Here is a 21,761-nt window from a genome sequence, read left to right on the forward strand (position 1 = left end):
CGTAGTGCCTACTATAAAGTTTGGAGGAGGACTGACAATGACAGGGTTTGGGTTTGGTTCCTGGGTCTCAGTGAAGGATACTATTAATGCTACAGCAGACAAAGTGGACAGTTGCCTATTTCCGAGTTTGCGGTGACCTTTTCTGTTCCAGCATGACTGTGCCCCCAGTGCACAAAGCCAGGTCCATAAAGACATGGAGGGGGTCAAGTGGCTTGAAGAGAGGCGTGTGGAACGCCGCTGGGATGAATTGGAATGCCGCTTGTTAGTTAGGCCTTTTCATCCAACATCAGGACCTGATCTCACACATACATAAATAAATAAATAAATAAATACAGTATATATATATATTATATATATTTTTTTTCTGACTGAATGGTCACAAATTCCCACAGACACCCAACACAATCTTTTGGAAAGCCTTCAAAGTTGAACAGAGGCTCTTGTAGATGGCCATCTCCATATGAATGCCTGTTGTTTTGGAGCGAGATGTCCAGCAAGCTCATATAGGTGTGATGGTCAGGTGTCCATAAACGTTTAGCCTTACAGTGTGAGTGCCTGGGTGCGTTGTTTCCAAGAACTAGTTATCAGTTGTAAAGATTTCAGTCATTCTCTGTCTTCAACAGAATGAAGCTGACCTGAGCTTTCACTGCGATTTAAATGTGCCACGTGCATGATTAGGCTGGCATTGGAATTTTTAAGAAGCTTAAAGATAAGCCAGGGTTGGCTGTAAATCTCATAAGGCACCTACCCACCTCCTTATTCACACCTTAACTCTTTAAAGATTCTTCAACTTCCTTCATTTCCAGCTGCAGGTATGCCAAAGTCCTGCTGAGATGCAACCCAGTGACTCAGAGATGCCAGTGTCAGACATCTGCCTAATCAAAGTGAGCGGACTTTACTTTTTATCTGCCGTCCTCATTTGTCTGTTTCCTAGAAACAGCAATGAGTAGACTGTAGATTATAATCCAGGTTTTCTAGAATGTTCTCTGTTCCAGAAGACTTTTTTTCTTTTCAGTTTGGAGTTATTTGGTTAAACGTATTACAGTGGCATGCAAAAATAAATCGTAAATGAATAAAGTGCATCATGCCTTCAAGAAACTATTTAGATCCCTGCACTTTTCTCACATTTTTGGCCGAACGACCCATTCTCGTCAAGGTTTCCCTAATGTTCTTTAAAAACGAAAATCCTTGACCAGTCACACTGACGGCAATTCAAAGAATGGTTTATTTTTCACCATCTGAAAGTGTGGATTCTGAGTACTGAGGTTAGGTCACAGGCCACACCCATGTGAATGGCAGCAGCTGGCATTATTATAACGAACACACACCTTGGACCGTGATTAACAAGCACAGAGCAGGTGCGACTTGACGCAAAGTGAAAAATACATGACAAATGACATCAAATATAAATAATAATAATAGTAATGGGTTTACAAGTCACAGCAGTCTAACATGCAGAAAATACGGACGATTTATTGTTATACCACCACTGCCATCGCCACCACTATTGCTTGTGGTGTCAGATAACCCTAAGCCAGCAAATTAGACCTCAAGAGCTGGTGTGATTAATCAGTAAGAAAGTGTTCATAGCTGCCAGTTTGATGAAGCGAATTCTCGTCATAGCTTAAAATTATAGAAATATGAGCAATGAAATAAATATGTTCTAATAATAAATGACAGCAATAATGCTGCATGTTATAAATGAACATGTTACATGCATACCATTAAGGTGTTAAGTGAATCCGTTAGATTTGACAGCTTTAATAAATACAGAATTCTGACTTGAGGGCACAGTAGTTGTAGAAGACCTGAGGCCGATACTTGAAGTTCAAAGGCAGCACAGGATTTACTTGACAGTCCTGGAAATGTGCTGGCGGAGTCTTTAAAAAAAATAGAAGGAAAATGCCGGAAAAGACTATTATACAGTGCCTTTCCTATCTATCTATCTATCTATCTATCTATCTATCTATCTATCTATCTATCTATCTATCTATCTATCTATCTATCTATCTATCTATCTATCTATCTATCTATCTATCTATCTATCCACTTTAATAAAGGACATGTGTCTGTGTATCAGTGTGTCCATCCAGTTACCATGTCTCTGTTATATGCCTTTTGGTATGGGATTTCTAAACACAATGTTAATGTTTGTGATGTGCCATCTGTTGGAAAGTCAAGTGCAATGCATATATCTCTGTTGTAGGCTATTTGGTATGGGATTTGTAAAAGCTATGCAAATGTTTGTAATGTGCTGTCTGTGGAAATGATAAATGCAATGCAATGTCTCTGTTATATGTCATTTGATATGGGATTGGTAAAAGCAGGGCAAATATTTGTGATGTGACATGTGTTGGAATGAAAACTAGAACTCATTTTATTGCTCCATGCATTACAAAGTACATTCCAATAATTGTTGCACTGCAAACGTTATTGGTGAGGTCTACATTGATTACTTAGATGTCAATCCATGTTTCTGTGTCTGTGTATCCATTCAGGGTTATCTTTCTATTATATGCCATTTGGTATGGGATTCATAAAAGCAGTGTTTGTGTTGTGCCACCTGTTGGAATGAAAAATGCAATGCATCTTATTACTACATACTGTATGTTACAAAATACATTCCAATAGACGGTGCACCGCAAACGTTAACGCTGAATATGTCCAACGGAGAGTAGCTGCTGGACAGACAGAAATGTACATATCCACCCTTATAAAAGGACAAGTGTCTGTGTATCTGTGTGTCTGTGCGGGGCTATTTCTCTGTCATATGCCATTTGGTATGGGATTCATAAAAGCAATGTTAATTTCTGTAATGCTCTGTCTGTTGGAATGACAAATACAATCCATATGTCTCTGTTATGTGACATTTGGTATGGGGCTCATCAAAGCAGTGCTAATGTTTGTGATGTGCCATCTGTTGGAATGGAAAATGCAATGTATTTTATTACTACAATGTTTGTGATGCACCATTTGTTGGAACGACAAATGTAATGCATATGTCTCTGTTATGTGCCATTTGGGAGGGGTTTTAGTAAAAGCAGTGCTACTGTTTGTGATGCGCCATCTGTTGAAGTGAAAAATGCAATGCATTTTATTACTACATGTATTACAAAATACATTCCAAAAGATGGTGCAGTGCAAACTAACATTTCAACCTGTCTTCGATGGGTAGCACAATATGTATAGAGTATGGAAGCGAGGGTCTGTGATACAGTTTGCACATTTGTGGATCTCTAGCTACAAGTATACAGTATGTGCATTAGAGAGAAGGTGTTGTTACTAAATAAATTGTCCAAGGCTAAATATGTTGGCCCCAAACCAACATTTCACTGGATAAAGCCATCTTGCGGAGCAACTTGAGATACCTGTGCCAAGTCTCATAAATGCCCCCTGGGGGCACATCGCTGATAAAACGCAGGTGCGGTCTGTAAATAAAGTTCTGAAAGGGGAAAGATTTGGAACGAAACATCGCCTATGGGCTTCCCTGGTATGTAGAATCACACTGAATCCCATGCATTGTTTGAGGGCTCAATGGTGTGGATTTGCATAGCAGACAAAAACAAACATTCCGTTTTATTTAGTGGATTCTGAAGGTCTTCAGACTCCTTCATTTTCTGCACACTTTATTGTCGATTTCATTTGAAATGGACACGTTCCCCATTCTTTGCCCCTCAGTTGACACTCAATAACGCATAATGACAACGTGAAAACATGTCTGCAGAAAACTTGACATAATGATGAAAAGTCAAACGCTGAAAACTGAAAATCTGCAGCCTCATGATAAGGGGGGTGAGGGGTGCAGGGACAGGACGGCTGGTCAGAACTGAGAGACGGATGGAGGTCCTGGAAGAAAACCTGCTGCAGACCTTCGGAATCCACAGATTATTAAAAGATAAACACTTCATGTCCCCTTTCATGAGGTGCTTCCTTGGTTGACTGGCCACTTGAGGGTTTTGTTTCATTTGAAATGAATGGTTGGCAAAGCCCGCCACAGAGGTCTGGAATGGTAGGTTGACCCCCAAGGGTCCTAAAATCATCACTGCCACCAGATCTCTCAGGGCAGAAACTAGGAAAGAAAGGCAGATAACCTGGGTGATCCCCTTGGCCCCATTTTAGAATGGGTAGCTGTTTCATTTTTTGTATTTTTAATTTTAAAACAGTAAAATATTAAGGCACCAGTTGTTGAATGAATTACTAATTTTAATGTTCATGTAGAAGTCCAACCATCGACAAGCTTATTGGTTAGTGTCTTAGACAGTGGCTGGTGTATATTTTGAAGCAAAATGGAACAGGGCCTTGTGTACCCCCATACTGTCTGTGGTGGTCCTCGGCATCTCAGCCAAGCTGTACTGCTGGTTAACAGGAATGCAGCTGAATGTCCACCGGGTGTGGCTGATCTGCTCTCAGATATGTTTTTTTATTTTGTTTAAATCATTAAGGTAATTGTGCACAGTGCTGTGAAACTAAAAGTGATAATGAAAACGAATCAACCTTTGAGCCTCCTGAAGGTTCAGTTAGGAGCCGAAGTGCAAAGTTCTTGAATCCCCACCACGTGTGAGTGAACACATCACAGTTTCCGAGCAGTCGGCCCAGCCGACATGCCTTTGTGTGTGAATCATTGAGCCGTCTGGCTGAGGAGATTTAAAACATGACCAGGAGGGGAGGAAAAGAGGGAGAGAGTGGTCTTAGTGGTGTCTTCAACCTCAGTAGCCAATGTTTATGTGTTGAAAGAATCCCCCCCAACCATAAATGAGACGAGCCACCATCACTGAGTTTGGCATTTCTTTAATAGATTTATAAAGACTGAAGAGTGTTGACTCCTGCCTGTCTATGTCAGTCTGCTCTGCTAGGGGTCTGCTAGTTTGATCCGGGCCACAGACTTGGGGGACCTCTCCTAGCCCCACCCAAAAATGATCATGTTCTTCTATGATGTTACTTAACCCATGTAGTCTGACTTGATGTCTGAGGAAACTTTTAACATCCTGTTGTCATGCAGAATGGAAATAACAAAAGTTTCTGATAGTAAAGGCATCCATGGGGACCAATCCTGGAGAGCAGCAACCAATGTGAAAAACAACCTGGGAAAAAATCTCCTGTAACTCCGGACGGATAATTTATGAGTCATCCAGTCGTATGCTGACAATGTCCTGAACACACGTGAATCTTTACTAAAATACTGTTAAATAAACCATTCATAGAAAGCACTCCCTGATTGAAGATCAGACAGGAATGAGCATCTATCTATCTATCTATCTATCTATCTATCTATCTATCTATCTATCTATCTATCTATCTATCTATCTATCTATCTATCTATCTATCTATCTATCTATCTATCTATCTATCTATCTATCTATCTATCTATCATATAGTGCCTTTCTTTCTTTCTTTCTTTCTTTCTTTCTTTCTTTCTTTCTTTCTTTCTTTCTTTCTTTCTTTCTTTCTATTATAGTGCCTTTCACATCTATCTATCTATCTATCTATCTATCTATCTATCTATCTATCTATCTATCTATCTATCTATCTATCTATCTATCTATCTACTAGCCATTTTGAAAATATTGTTTCTTGTTATTGTCATTATACATTTTTTCCATTTTAAATTTGTTTTATGCTGTATATTCTGGCTTACTGTTCGTTTTACAGTATGTATTATTATGTTATCAGTTTTCTATTCAGGCAAAAAGAAATATTGTTCCCTTTTTTATTTTTCCTGTTTTCTTTTATGGTTCGTTGCTGTGATGTGGCCAGTCGTAGCTCGAGTTGTGGCTTTGATTGTCACTTGTCGTGACTTCATTAACATGTCGCCGTCTAATTGACTTCCAAGTGTGTGGATGTTCTTTAACTAGATGGTCACGTCGTTGGTTGATACACTTTGACGTCTTTGTGTCTTACTCTTTGTCTTCTGCGTGTCTCTTCCTCTCCTGATCCTTCTCTTGCCGTTCAGCCTGCCCCTTAACAGTTCTGTGCTCAGCTTCTTTTTTACAAACACTAAGGTCTATGTGGCTTTAAATCTCAGATATGTTTAAAAAGAGAGTTTTGTTTGTATATGAGATGGCTTATAAACACTCCTTATTTTTTCCTCTTTGTCTTCTAGATTTCTGACATTCACGTTACTGGAGAGTCAGAGGACATGACGGCCAAGGAGCGTCTGCTGTTGTGGTCTCAGCAAACCACCGATGGCTATGTGGGAGTTCGCTGTGAAAACTTCACTACCTGCTGGAGGGATGGGAGGCTGTTTAGCGCTATTATTCATAAATACAGGTATTGCTTTAATTTAAAGTAATCATTTATAACGTTGTTTTATTGTTTATATGTTTTATTGTGCTGCGGTGGGTTGGCACCCTGCCTGGGATTGGTTCCTGCCTTGTGCCCTGTGTTGGCTGGGATTGGCTCCAGCAGACCCCCGTGACCCTGTGTTCGGATTCAGCGGGTTGGAAAATGGATGGATATATATTTTATTGTAGTGCGCTTGTGGGTCACGTGTTGGTTCGTGCTTTGGCCTTTTTGTTGTGTTGTTGCCCGCTATGACTTCTATGTTAGGTTTTTTCGGCTCCAATGCACTCCTGAGGTTTTATTTATACGTGAAGGTCTTGGCACCCGGAGCCGCTCTTCGGAGACCTCAAGGTGAAGAGTCAGGTCACTTAGCCTGTCTGGGCTCATTTTGTATAAGTATATGTTTGTGTACCTGTGACGCCGCTGCTGTGATTTTGCTGAGGTGTAATTACTGAATTATAGCACTAGTATTATGTCAGTTGCCTAATTATCTCGTTAGCGTTCTTCATCTAAGAGCTGAAGGTATTCCGGCAGACAGACAGTGAATGTCAAATCCAGACGATCCAGCAGAGGAGCCTGGTCAGCTCTTAAAAACGATCAGGACATCTTCGACCATCAGCTGACAAAACCATCTTGATGGACGTAACGGTCTCCCTCCCCTCGGTGTGTAGAAGGTCATCTGCAGTGGGCTAATAAGACCGACCTGTGTGGTCTCACTGGCTGTGTAGGGTCCCCCGGTTCTGTGGGCGTGCAGCGTTAACATGGGTGATGCACATGAGGGCACATTCTGATACCGCAGATAATTTGAAAATGTAATAAAGTTTAATAACACGTGACTGGTGGAATATGACTGTTATGTCTGGGTTTGTATTCTTGTGTCTTTTATGTTGTGTTGTTTAATTCTGAATTCATATTTGTTATGTTTGTATTTCTGTACCGTCGCTTGAGGTGCTTTGTGGGTGGAGCTTCAAAAGGCGGGGCCACTCTGACAACAATGCTATAGACTCCTCCTTCTCACTATAAAGGGAGAGATCCAGTAGCAAATTACTGAGTGTCAGCCAGGGTCGAGGGTTCAGAGTCATTGTTTTGGGTCTCTTTTGTTCCTTTTTGATTCTTTTTATATTGAATATATGCATTATTGTTTATAAGTGTACAACCTGCCTTTGTTATGTCCCATGCATGTTGTGGGTGGTCCCCACAAAGCACAACATAAACATAAAATAACTCACCGACTCCAGAGTGCATTCACAGTGGACTGTGGGAGACCCCCCTGGATTTTATATAGTGGGGTGGGCAGGTTGTGGCGGTCTATTGTGAACACCAATTGTGAAGTTAATTGTGTTTTTGTTGTGCTCGTGCTGTTGATGTATCTTTGGATTTTTGAACCTTCATGCTCGGTGTTTGACTGGATTACTGAGTCGAGACTTTGTTTCTGTTGGACTGCCTTGGTGTTGTTCGGCAATATTCTTTTGCTTCTTGTGGTCCAGTGAGCTTCATTGTGATTGATGAACATCTTGTGAGAATAAAGATATATTTTATAAAGATTCGGGGCTTGCTCTCATTACTAGCCGGGGTTTGATGTTGAGATCCCCCTCTAGTGGGCATATTTTTGGAAAGTACTTATTGGGTCTTATGTGCTTTGGAACTTCTAGGCAATGACTCTGAGTTGTACTTGGAGTATTGGAAGGATTATTTTTTGTGATGTTCTGTTCTTTCTCTTGGATTTTGTTTATTTTTGGTAGGCAAATTGTTTAGTTTGTACCCTTGTGCATTTTAATGTATTTTTCTATTGTGGTAAATAAATCCTAATTTGTAAAGATTCTTTGTTTGCTCATTTGTGTTACATTTCAGCCAGAGTTCATCTCCTGAATTGCATTCAGATTCCTTTTTTATGTCTTATTTGCTCATGATTTATGAAAATATTGTTTTTTATGCTTATTTGAATAATTATGTGTGTTTAATTAGTTTGGCGTATTGTTTAGTTTCTGTGCATTCATTCTTGTGTTACCTTTTGCCATGTCAATGCTTGATGACCAGTTCACCTTGTCATTACTATCGTTCGATTCAAGCAATGCTTCAGTTTCAGTTTGTTCTGCAACTGCCTTTGTGTCTTGTTGTTTGCCATTGTGTATTTAGTTGGAGGCTCCGCCCACTCATGAATATTGATGAGCTACCTTAATGCATGAAATATTCATGATTTTTTTCTAGTGTGATGTTATATCATTCACTAGATGGCAGTAAAATACTGTCCTGAGTGCTAAAATGTGCAAAGCAGATTATTGCACATCACTCCGAATCTGACACGGGCTTAACCATAATTACGCAGAATCATGATTAATGAGAAACAGGTTAAAAACATTCTGTTCATTTGTCACTTAGTCAACATGTTTAATATATTGTTTTTCTTATGTTTAAGAATATGTACTTTGTTTTTATTTTCATAAATAGAATAGGAAACGAGAAAATCCAAGAGACAGACAACACTTCCAAAGACTCCAAGTAGACTTCAGTGAGAACTCTGCCCGAGTGGGCGTCTTTTCTCTGGGATTAAATGTCCAGTGGGAGGGCTCAGGAGCGATGATGTCAAGGTGGCCCCCGCCTCTTGGGATCCGCCCATAAAGAACACGAGACATGATAACTGAAATAAGAGTAAACTCGTACAGATCTGACAAATAATGACTCAAAAACAACTAAAATAAACATAACACACATAAACGCAAGTTAATGTACAGTAGAACGGCGTCTCTTTAGGATGCTGCCCCATCTTTGATGGATAGTTGACTTTTTACAAGTTTGGAATTGCTCTTATCACGAGGTGGTCCATACCTGGTACAAGCCTTCTGCAGGTGTACAGGTGTTCCTAATAATTTTTGCCCAAACTGCCCATGAGAGACATCAGTTTTCATGTTTTACTCAATTTTCAAACCTTTCTGGAAAGACGTCTTCACTTTGCCGTCATGAGTTACTGAGTGTATCATCGGGCCTTGCGATTTGCAGATCTGCCTACTCGCGGGTTTGACATCAAGAATTAAATGGGCATTGTAGTAAACAGGAAAGATGTCGTTCCCACAATGCTGTGCGTTTGAATCAAAGACCAGACTCTCGATTAATGAGCTTTCATAAATGGCACCCTAGTCGTGTGATGGAGTGACCGTCCCTGCCCTCGGAAGCAAAGACACTCGGCGATTCCCGTAAACATGTGACAGAAGTTGCTTCAAGTCGCGCAGTGCAACACCAGCCATTTTGAAGCTCACCAGATCAACTAAAGCCGGATTCTTTTATGGCCCTCTTATGGAGATCCAAGGTTCAGGAGGGAGGCCACCTGGCTAGCCTGCAGTGCTGCCTTCTAGTGGATGTAGATGGCAATTCGTTTGGGAATTGCTCTCTGCCAACAACTCCTGACAAATGCGGCAGCCTTGTCTTCATGGAGCTTCAACAGAGAAGCTTCTTCTTGTTTTCTTGCATGTCTTATCTTGTCCTTGTATCCTAATCAGTTAGTCTGTTTGCATTTTTTTCTGAATTGGACTAAAAGGCATTTTGTTTTAACCTTCGCATTCCCGTCCTCCATGTTATCTTGGCTTATAACCACAGGGAACAATGAAGAGAGGTTTAAGTGAAGGAGCCGCCAACCCATCATCTCTTCATTGTGTTTATTTCTTTGCGCCTGCTGTTCTTAACCCGTCATTTGCTGCAGCCCAATATGTTTTGCACGTTTTTTGTGGGCCTTTCTGTGCTCATGTGGCTACACGCGTGTTGGCGTGTGCGTCAGCTTGTCATGGTCATGGCAGATCCCTCCGTCACAATGCAGTCTTGGAAAGCTGCTCATCACAAATCAAGCGTGCAGTAGTTAATAGGTGGGAGTCCATACCTCCCATTGTTCAGATGAGAGATTGAACCCCCCCCCACCCCCCCCCGCCGGAGCTCAGTGAGAGTAAATCTGTCGAATTAGAGGGGGCTTCAGCAGGCATTTAAGGGGATGATAAGAGAAAGCAGGTAAAATTCCAAAAGAGACGCCTGCCAGTTTTATCCACAGTTTTTAAAAAAGGTGTATGTGAGTGGGGGGGTTGGAAAAATAACAGAAACACCTGACAAACAGCAGATTCGGCGAGTCTTCGGACCCCTTCACTTTCTGCCCACTTACGTTTCATTTTAAACAGATAAATGTGCTGTTTTTGCCGAGCAGTGTACAGTTATCCCCTGGGATTTGTGGGGATTTAGGGGCGTAGGAAACCTGCGAAAGTGAAGATCTGGTCCCCCCACCTCACCTCCTAATACTGTACTGTTAACCACAAGCTTTACCAATAACATTTAGTCGATTATTTCACAAATTCTAGACGAGACAATACTGTTATAAATACCGTGCCCTCAGGACAAAGACCCCTTTTTCTTTAAATGACCCCTCAGCGCCACCGTTTAAAATTACAAATCAAGCAATTCAGACATTGTGATTAAAGTGCACTCTGCAGACTTGCATTTAAGGGGATTTGCAGACATTTCGGTCACATAACACTTTTTCTACGTGGTCCCCCCCCCCATTTCTGGGCACCATAATGTTTGGGACACAGCAATGGGAGGACTATTAAAGCTGTTGCCATATTTAGGAGTAATCTAGAAGGAGCAGGACTGATGACATGTTGGTAGCTCTGGCTGAAGACCACAAGTCAGTAGAGTGGTTCATACTGGAGCTGGAGTTGGTTGGGATCGAGCAATTTGTTCTGTACCAGGAAAGAAGAGATCTGGTTTGGTACAACATTTGTGAGTACTTTGGAGAGAAAGGAAAGGAGAGAGGCAGGCCTGTAACTGCTACCTTGGGCTGGATCAAATGTTGCTTTTCTGAGGCCCGTTAATACCAATCAATTATTGCTTGAATGCCCCGGCCTATGTGAGTGTCATTGCTGACCACGTGTGTCCCTTCATGGCCACAATTTACCCATCTTCTAATGGCTGCTTCCAGCATGATAACCCACCACGTCACCAAGCAAAAGTCATCTCAAAGTGGTTGCACGAATGTGACCAAGAGTTCAGTGCTCTTCAGTGGCCTTCAAAATCCCTGCCTCTGAATCCAATAGAACACCTCTGGGATGTGGTAGAACAGGAGATGAATGTGCTACTTGACAAACCTGCACAAACTGCGTGTTGAAATCATGTCAACGTGGACCAGAATCTCAAAGGATAGTTTCCAACATCTTCTGAAATCCGTACCATGAATTGGAGTAAAAATGTTTTACAAGTACAGGTGGTAGAGCAGCAGCTCTCAGCTCTCCGGGCTCAAATCCTGCGCCCTGCTTGTTGTCCATGTGGTGCTGGAATGTTCTCTCTATACTGTACATACTATATGTGACTTTAATTTCCATATCCTGAAAGAGGTATGCAATCACTGAGACCAGCCTACCATCCATCCATCCATCCTCTTCCGCTTATCCAAGGTCGGGTCGCGGGGGCAGCAGCTTGAGCAGAGATGCCCAGACTTCCCTCTCCCAGGCCACTTCTAGCTCTTCCGGGAGAATCCCGAGGCGTTCCCAGGCCAGCCGGGAGACATAGTCCCTCCAGCGTGTCCTGGGTCTTCCCCGGGGCCTCCTCCTGGTTGGACATGCCCGGAACACCTCACCAAGGAGGCATCCTGATCAGATGCCCGAGCCACCTCATCTGACTCTTCTCGATGCGGAGGAGCAGCGGCTCTACTCTGAGGCCCTCCCGGATGACTGAGCTTCTCACCCTATCTTTAAGGGAAAGCCCAGGGTTCAGCCCTACCCTCCATTAAAAACATCTTTATAAAGTGTTACATCCACAAAGCCTATAACATTATGAAGGACCACTGCCCCCCCTTCAGTGGTCTCATTGTCTCGCTTCCATTTGGCAGAACGTACTGCCAGGTTCTTCAACAGCTTCTACCCCTTGGCGGTCCGGACACTGAACTCACCGCTGGCCCCTTCCACTTAGAACTGCTTCTTTATTTGCAGTACATTTGTTATGCTTGTTACTATTGTTGTTTCTTATTGTCAGTTCTTGTTATTATTTATTTATTTATTTCAAATTATTACCATCTATTCACTTACCTATTATTTATTTATTGGTAGTATAGTATAGTTCTTTACCTGTCTTGCACATGTCCTGTGTCTATGTAGATGTTGCACTGTGGTGGTCCTGTTATTTCATGCCACTGTATGCTGCAATATGGTGTATGGACGGCATGATAATAAAGCATGGTGACTTGACATGACTTATGTGATGCTACACTCACCGGCCACTTTACTAGGTACACCCGTTTGTTAACACAAATCTCTAATCAGCCAATCACATGGCAGCAGCTCAGTGCATTTCGGCATGTAGACATTGTCATGATGATCTGCTGACGTTCAAGCTGAGCATCAGAATGTTGAAAAAAGGGAATTGAAGTGACTGTGAATGTGGCGTCTTTGTTGGTGCCAGATGGGCTGGTCTGAGTATTTCAAAAACTACTGAGATATTCACGCATTATCATCTCTAGAGTTTACAGAGCATGGTTCGAAAAAAGGGAAAATATCCAGTAGGCAAAAATGCCTTTGCTGCTGCCTCGCAGTAAGGAGACCCGGGTTCACTTTCTGGGTCCTCCCTGCGTGGAGTTTGCATGTTCTCCCTGTGTCTGTGTGGGTTTTCTCCCACAGTCCAAAGATATGCAGGTTAGGTGCATTGGCGATCCTAAATTGTCCCTAGTGTGTGCTTGGAGTGTGAGTGTGTGTGCCCTGCTGTGGGCTGGCGCCCTGCCCGGGATTTGTTTCCTGCCTTGTGCTCTGTGTTGGCTGGGCTTGGCTCCAGCAGACCCCCGTGACCCTGTGTTAGGATATAACAGGTTGGAAAATGACTGACTGACAAAAATGCCTTGTTGATGCCAGAGGTCAGAGGTGAATGGCCAGACTGGTTTGAGCTGATAGAACGGTAACAGGAACTCAAATAAGTACTCATTACAAGTGAGGTGCGCAGAAGAGCAGCTCTGAGCACACAACATGTCGAACCTTTAGGTGGGCTACAGCAGTGCAATTAAATGAATTGATTCAAACAATTTTTGAAACTTGTCTAGAATGGTGGGAAATTATTTTTTTATATTTTATGATGAAAGTAGCTATTCTATTAATTGATTGAATTAATTAATTTATGTGCGCCCACGATTTTATTTAGTCACATATAACCACGAAAGTTGTGGTTAAAGAAAAAATATTTTTTTCCTTTTTAGTGCATTTATAACTAAAGTAAATAAAATTATTTTACTTACAAAAACTTTTTTTATATATTTTATTTTTTACTCTTTAGTTTTTGAGTATTTTGCAAATGATTTTTCTTGAAGCTTCTTTAAAAGTAATAAATAATATATCTTCTTTGCAGAATTATTTGAATGTTAAACAGAATTATATTTTGGCTCTTATGGGATTAGCCCTCAGTCGCTGCAAAAAAAAAAATTTCGACGACTGAACGGCAAACTTACGCCAATACTTCCTCACCGTGATCATCAAGGCTACTCCTTCGCGAGAGTAATCAAGTAAAGTCGGCACGCGTATTGACCCACTCCACTCACTGTGGGGGCAATCTGATGCGTCTCTCACTTGTATGCTCCTGTCACAAGAATGACAAAAAGACATTATAAAGGTTTGAGGCAGCCACCCGTATAATATATCCTGGCTGCAAAATGGGTAATTTTCAAGAGATGTTTTCCAAACTCCACAACAGATTATATGAACTTAAGATGGCGGCTTTAACGGCCAGGGTAGGAAATGATGTCATTAGGGCCGGAAGAGGAAGTGATGTCGTCAGATGCGCCGAAACAGGAAGTGACGTCATCGGAGGCGCTGGAACCCTATGGGATTTATATAGAATGGTCTGCAAGGGATTTAGAGGGATAGTTAGTGCACCCCGCCACCCCTTGGTCGGACATGGAATTGCCATTATTCAGGCCCTTTAGTTGACTCCTACTCGCACGTGTTTGACAGCTCCTGTGTGCGTATACAGTGCATCCGGAAAGTATTCACAGCGCATCACTTTTTCCACATTTTGTTATGTTACAGCCTTATTCCAAAATGGATTAAATTCATTTTTTTCCTCAGAATTCTACACACAACACCCCATAATGACAACATGAAAAAAGTTTACTTGAGGTTTTTGCAAATTTATTAAAAATAAAAAAACTGACAAATCCCATGTCCATAAGTATTCACAGCTTTTGCTCAATACTTTGTCGATGCCCCTTTGGCAGCAATTCCAGCCTCAAGTCTTTTTGAATATGATGCCACAAGCTTGGCACACCTATCCTTGGCCAGTTTCGCCCATTCCTCTTTGCAGCACCTCTCAAGCTCCATGAGGTTGGATGGTAAGTGTCGGTGCACAGCCATTTTAAGATCTCTCCAGAGATGTTCAATCAGATTCAAGTCTGGGCTCTGGCTGGGCCACTCAAGGACATTCACAGAGTTGTCCTGAAGCCACTCCTTTGATATCTTGGCAGTGTGCTTAGGGTCGTTGTCCTGCTGAAAGATGAACCGTCGCCCCAGTCTGAGGTCAAGAGCGCTCTGGAGCAGGTTTTCATCCAGGATGTCTCTGTACATTGCTGCAGTCATCTTTCCCTTTATCCTGACTAGTCTCCCAGTTCCCCACAGCATGATGCTGCCACCACCATGCTTCACTGTATGGATGGTATTGGCCTGGTGATGAGCGGTGCCTGGTTTCCCCAAATGTGACGCCTGCCATTCACACCAAAGAGTTCAGTCTTTGTCTCATCAGACCAGAGAGTCCTTCTGGTGCCTCTTGGCAAACTCCAGGCGGGCTGCCATGTGCCTTTTACTAAGGAGTGGCTTCCGTCTGGCCACTCTACCATACAGGCCGGATTGGTGGATTGCTGCAGAGATGGTTGTCCTTCTGGAAGGTTCTCCTCTCTCCACAGAGGAGAACACACCTCTGGAGCTCTGACAAAGTGACCATCGGGTTCTTGGTCACCTCCCTGACTAAGGCCCTTCTCCCCTGATCGCTCAGTTTAGATGGCCGGCCAGCTCTAAGAAGAGTCCTGGTGGTTTCAAACTTCTTCCACTTACGGATGATGGAGGCCACTGTGCTTATTGAGACCTTCAAAGCGGCAGACATTTTTCTGTAACCTGTAACCTAGAATTCTGAGGAAAAAAATGAATTTAATCCATTTTGGAATAAGGCTGTAACATAACAAAATGTGGAAAAAGTGATGCGCTGTGAATACTTTCCGGATGCACTGTACATGTATGCTCTCTGTCATTGTTGTGTGTGTGTTAATCAGAATCGCATAACCATTGATTACGGTGAAATTTGTTATGTAATTGCATCAGTTTTGATGGGTTATTGTATTGTCAGGTGGCGCAGTGGTAGTGCTGCTGCTTTGCAGTAAGGAGACTGTGGAAGATTGTGGGTTCGCTTCCCGGTTCCTCCCTGTGTGGATAGCGCTTTGAGTACTGAGAAAAGCTCTATATAAATGTAATGAATTATTATTATTAATAGTGAACACATATGCAAAATTTGAAGAGATTTGCTTTGCCAAAAGTGGGTTTAAAATCAGTTGCAAGATTTGACCCAGACAAACAAACAGCAGAGGAGTCAAGTTAAATAGATAGATAGATACTTTATTCATCCCAAGGGGAAATTCACATACTCCAGCAGCAGCATACTGATACAAAAAAAAAAACAATTTTAAATTAAAGATTGATAACAATGCAGGAAAAAACAGGCAATAACTTAATATAATGTTAACGTTTAACCCCTCGGGTGTAATTGAAGAGTCGCATAGTGTGCGGGAGGAACGATCTCCTCAGTCTGTCAGTGGAGCAGGACGGTGACAGCAGTCTGTCGCTGAAGCTGCTCCTCTGTCTGGAGATGATCCTGTTAAGTGGATGCAGTGGATTCTCCATGATTGACAGGAGTCTGCTCAGCGCCCGTCGCTCTGCCACGGATATCAGACTGTCCAGCTCCGTGCCCACAATAGAGCCTGCCTTCCTCACCAGTTTGTCCAGGCGTGAGGCGTCCCTCTTCTTAATGCTGCCTCCCCAGCACACCACCGAGTAGAAGAGGGTGCTCGCCACAACTGTCTGATAGAACATGTGCAGCATCTTATTGCAGATGTTAAAGGACCGCCAGCCTTCTAAGGAAGTATAACCGGCTCTGTCCTTTCTTACACAGAGCATCAGTATTGGCAGCCCAGTCCAATTTATCATCCAGCTGCACTCCCAGGTATTTATACGTCTGCACCATCTGCACACAGTCACCTCTGATGATCACGGGGTCCATGAGGGGCCTGGTCCTCCTAAAATCCACCACCAGCTCCTTGGTTTTGCTGGTGTTCAGTTGTAGGTGGTTTGAGTCACACCATTTAACAAAGTCCTCGATTAGGTCCCTATACTCCTCCTCCTCCTGCCCACTCCTGATACAGCCTACGATAGCAGTGTCATCAGTGAACTTTTGCATGTGGCAGGACTCCGAGTTGTATTGGAAGTCTGATGTATATAGGCTGAACAGGACCGAAGAAAGTGCAGTCCCTTGTGGCGCTATAATTAATAATAATAAATAAATAAAATCATTTAAAAATGGCAAAATTGGGTCATGAGATAAAAAGGTTTAAGAACCACCTTCCTGATTTTTTTCGTATAAGAAGTTCTCTTAAGTAAAATTGAATATGGGTGATTATAAAGCGTCTGCCTCCATTTGGGTTCTGTGTCCATTCAAAACGCTCGTATCATTTTGTAGTCAACATGGAACATGAAACAGCCCAGGGTGACCATGTACTGCAGGGTGTTGTCATCCTTTTCCTTGCAGTCCAGGGTGACGTTGGGACGGGTGTCTGCCACCTACTGCACAAAATGCGCTGACACTGAGGAACCAGAGGGCGCGGGCGATGTGACCCTGTCTGCTGTGACTCATCCTGGCCATGCAGTATACAAATCAGACAATGATGGCTTTCAGGAGCAGGCCATGAAGGACACCATGTATGCCTGCAATGCTCGGGCGGTTTGACTGAAACATACCACATGGAGGTGAGAAAATTGCACTCCATGTCAGCACTCCACCTCTTTATGAACCTCACACTCAGTCGAGAAAGTGGTTTGAGCAAATGTGCCCCTAAGGAGTGGCAGCTGGTTGCACGGAGCTTACCTGAGCATTCCCACCTGTCAGGGCCGAGCAGTCGGCTTGATTGGCCGTTGATGAGTTGTTCATATCAGTCTCGGGGATATCAGGAAGGGCTAAGACTTCAGACAAGGGGGAAAAAAAAATCTATCAGTTTTTCTTTTTGACTGTTAAAATATACCTTGCATTTTTATACATGTAGCGAGATGTTGCTGTCATGAACGCGGCAGGTGTGTTACACGGCTGTGCCTAGGCATGTGCCACGGAAAATGTATACTTAGGAATTGATTTGAAAATAGAAAACTGTTGGCAGCCTCCTGGTATGCTAAATGTGTGCTTTACACATAGGGCTTTGGAGTCAAGCCGAGTGTAAAGGATTAAAAATCTCGGGAATAAAAAGGCAAAGCCCGCAGTGAATGTTTTCAAGCTGGAGTGAAGTAAAGGCCGTCCTCAAGAGCTTGTGAGACATTTCAGTCAATCGTTATTCTACATAAGCAGGCACCCCTTCACCGGACAACTTTCAAAGCAAACACAAGTCATGATAATACAAGGGGTAATAGAAACACGGTGACAATGAAAATGTTTTGGGGCACCTTGCAGCCATCCCCATCTATTGTGAAGTAAATGTGTAAAATGAGTTTTCTTAGACCGGAGTCCTATTCCAACTGTCAAAGATGGCAGGTCTTCCAGTTATATGGTTGCTGGGCAGGAAGAGGCGGGTCCAGGTGGGCGGACACCGGAAGTGACATCAGTGGAGGAGAGCCGTCAGTCGTTCGATCTACAGAAGGAGGAAACGAGAGAGCGTTATCACACAGCGCCACCCCCTGGTTTGGTGGAGAATTACCATCACCGAGCCCTTAAACTGTCCTCTCATGCCCACACGTGTGACAGAGGGTAAATCCTGAAGTAAAGGCAAGTTGAAAATTATGTCGTAATTAAATAGTTAAAAAGACAATGTACTATCACATGTTCGCAGTGGCTTATGGGTAGTTTGAACGCACACAGCACAGCACTCTGCCATTAGTCTAGTTGAAGCCAATATGGATGTTCCTTTGTGGGTCTGCATCATTTTTGATCAGCGTACGTTTGGGCAGAGGGAGATGAAATTCACCTAAAGGATGTTGGCTTGTGCAGATCAGTAAGCTGTTGGGGTACCTGTCTTGCGTAGACATTACGGCACCTGAAGTCATCATGCACTATGGGATGTGCAGATGCTTAGCGGATATCCAAATGTGCAGCAACAGCGGACAACTCAATCTGTCGCTCTTCTCTGATGAAGGCGTTCGCCATGTCAATGTGGGCTTGTGAATAGAATCGGCGCCGCCGTGAGTGGCAGCCTTTCCAGCAGCTCCGTGTAGGACTTTATCTTCTTTATCTTTCTACCTTTTACTCTATCTCTCTGATCACTCCTACCACTTTCTTTTATGTGGACTCATTTCCTGGACACTTTTTACCACTTGGACATGGATTCTTACATGCCGAGACTCGTCAGTTAGTCAACTTCTAGCGCTGAGAACAAAGGCCCGTGCCGTTGTGGTTCCCTATTTACCTGACGATCAGAGCCAGTGCTAAGCTAAAGGCTAAGCGGCTAACGAGGAAATGGCGATACAAGCCTTCGGTGATCATGGGAAATGTGAAGTCACTACCAAATAAGATCGTTGAACTGGCTGTGCTGGTGAAAAATGTCAGGACCTACAGAGAATGCAGTTTGTTTGTGAATAAAGTATCTATCTATCTATCTATCTATCTATCTATCTATCTATCTATCTATCTATCTATCTATCTATCTATCTATCTATCTATCTATCTATCTATCTATCTATCTATCTATCTATCTATCTATCTATCTATCTATCTATCTATCTATCTATCTATCTATCTATCTATCTATCTATCTATCTATCTATCGAGCTTTGTTGGTTATACTTGTTCTTCAGCTTAGTAAACTGTTTGGGTTTCCATTTTGTGCAAACTTTATGGTACCCCAAGTCCTCATGGAATGCGCAGATCCATAGCGGATATCCAACTGTGGAGCAACAGCGGACAACTCAATCTGTCGGTCTTGTCTGATGAAGGTGTTCGCCATGTCGATGTGAGCTTGTGTTGGTGATGCTCACGGTTGACCAGATTGAGCTTTGTTGGTTACACTTGTTCTTCAGATTAGTAAATTTTTTTGGGTTCCCATCTCATACAAACTTTATGGTACCCCAAGTCCTCATGAGAGGTGCGGATCCATAGCGGATATCCAGCTGTGCAGCAACAGCGGACAACTCAATCTGTCACTCTTCTCTATTGAAGGCATTCGCCATGTCGATGTGGTCTTGTGTTAGCGATGTTGATGGATGACCAGATCAAACCTTGCTGATTACACTTGTTCTTCAGATTAGTAAGATGTTTGGGTTCCCATCTCGTGCAAACTTTATGGCACCCCATGTCCTCATGCACTATGTGATGCGCAGATCCATAGCAGCTATCCAACTGTGCAGCAACAGCGGACAACTCAATCTGTCGGGTCTTCTCTGATGAAGGCATTTGCGATGTCAATGTGGGCTTGTGTTGCTGATGCTGATGGTCGACCAGCTCGAGCTTCGTTGGTCACACTCATTTTTCACACTTTAAACCTTACTACCCATTGATGAAGTCTTAACTTTGGCGAATTTCAGCAGGTTCCACTCTCACCACCCAAAGAAATCTCACTACGGCACGTCATTCAGTCGTTCTACAATATTGCAAAGTGGGGCGTCCATATTCATTTGACCTCGGCTTGACTAACAGCAGAATGCTGCGCTGTGCGTGTTCAAACAAACCTGGGAGCCATTGCAAACGTGCTGTATGGCATCAACGTCTATACCTTGCGGTTAGTGCATCATTTTCAAATTGTCTTTACTTTTTGATAAACCCCCTTTGACCCCCCTTTTTGTCATAGGGGCCCCATTCTGGGCTTTTCAAAGAAGTAAGCAATGCCACCCTGGGACACCGGGGGGGTTTACGATTGCTAAGTCTTCTGTCTCTTGTCTCACCCACAGTCTGTGCCATCTTAACAGCATCATAGGCCCCCCCCCCCCGGCAAAGTAGTGCACTGTGACCCCTGGTTTGATAGCAAAACAGAAACATACTGTAGATAGGCATCAGAAACATCGTGAGCCCCTATGCTCCTGGGGTCCCCAGCCAGTGACCATTGTGCTCACACATCAAGAGCTTCGAGAATATGCCCATTTAGGGCAACTGATTCCGCACTTTCCAGTCCATAAGTTATAAATGCAGGGCACTCCCGGATGGTGGCGTCTTGTTTGGAGAGATCCATCTGACCCCAGTGCCTGACCAGTCTATAGAGCAGGGGTCTTAAACTCCGGTCCTGGAGGTCCAAAGTGGCTACAAGTATTCATTCTAACCCTTTTCTTATCTAGTGCACTGTGTTTGCTGCTAATTAATTCTTATTATTTTAATTGACTTGTTTTTTAAGATTTGTCCCCCTGAATTTCTTCATTGTTCCTCTGAATTTCTTCATTTCTTTCCTTAAATGGCACCCAAACAGAAGTGAGATGTGAAGTGAGTGACCAACGGAAGACCACCTAAGTCAGGGCCTCAAAGTCCAACCAATTTCACTCCAACCAGTTGCTCAATGAGGTGCTGATTCTCGTTAATTAAACTCATTCTTTAATTCCATGGCTTGTTGCTGCTCTCATTCCGCAATAGCAGACATTTCTGAAATTGTTGATTTCCTCTTTTCTAAGAGTGCTGGGAACCTGAGCAGATCGACATTCCTGAGATATTCATCTTTCTTTATTTTCAGATATTGTATGATGGACACCAGTTGTTTTGGCTCATTTTGTATCTCATTATTGTTTGGCAGCTAATTAAGGACAAAGAAACAACAAAGGGGCCTGAGTCTTCAAGAGCAAATCAATTACAATTAATTCAAAAGTTGTTAATTAGCAGCAGAAAGAGGTCAATAAGTAAGAAAAGGGTTAGAATGAAGACCTGCAGCAATTGGGTCCCTCCAGGACTGGAGTTGGGGATTCCTGCTCTAGAAGATTCTAACCACGGCAAATATCTGAGCATAGCTTGTTGTTATTATCCCATCATGCGTACTTACAGTGCATCCGGAAAGTATTCACAGTGCATCACTTTTTCCACATTTTGTTATGTTACAGCCTTATTCCAAAATGGATTAAATTCATTTTTTTCCTCAGCATTCTACACACAACACCCCATAACAACAACGTGAAAAAAGTTTACTTGAGGTTTTTGCAAATTTATTAAAAATAAAAAAACTGACAAATCCCATGTACAGAAGTATTCACAGCCTTTGCTCAATACTTTGTTGATGCCCCTTTGGCAGCAATTCCAGCCTCAAGTCTTTTTGAATATGATGCCAC

General features: G+C 42.8%; 1 protein-coding gene across 1 annotated transcript in view; it reads left to right on the forward strand.

Annotated features, from left to right (window-relative positions):
* dst (dystonin) overlaps positions 1 to 21,761 on the forward strand; it is a 565,996-nt gene that overhangs the window by 210,033 nt on the left and 334,202 nt on the right. The window contains exon 9 of the mRNA XM_051919257.1: positions 6,101 to 6,267. Within this exon, the coding sequence (XP_051775217.1) occupies positions 6,101 to 6,267 (167 nt within the window). The remainder of the gene's footprint in view (positions 1 to 6,100; positions 6,268 to 21,761) is intronic.

This window comes from Erpetoichthys calabaricus, chromosome 15 (assembly GCF_900747795.2).
Source record: "Erpetoichthys calabaricus chromosome 15, fErpCal1.3, whole genome shotgun sequence".
Classification (NCBI taxonomy): Eukaryota; Metazoa; Chordata; class Cladistia; order Polypteriformes; family Polypteridae; genus Erpetoichthys; species Erpetoichthys calabaricus.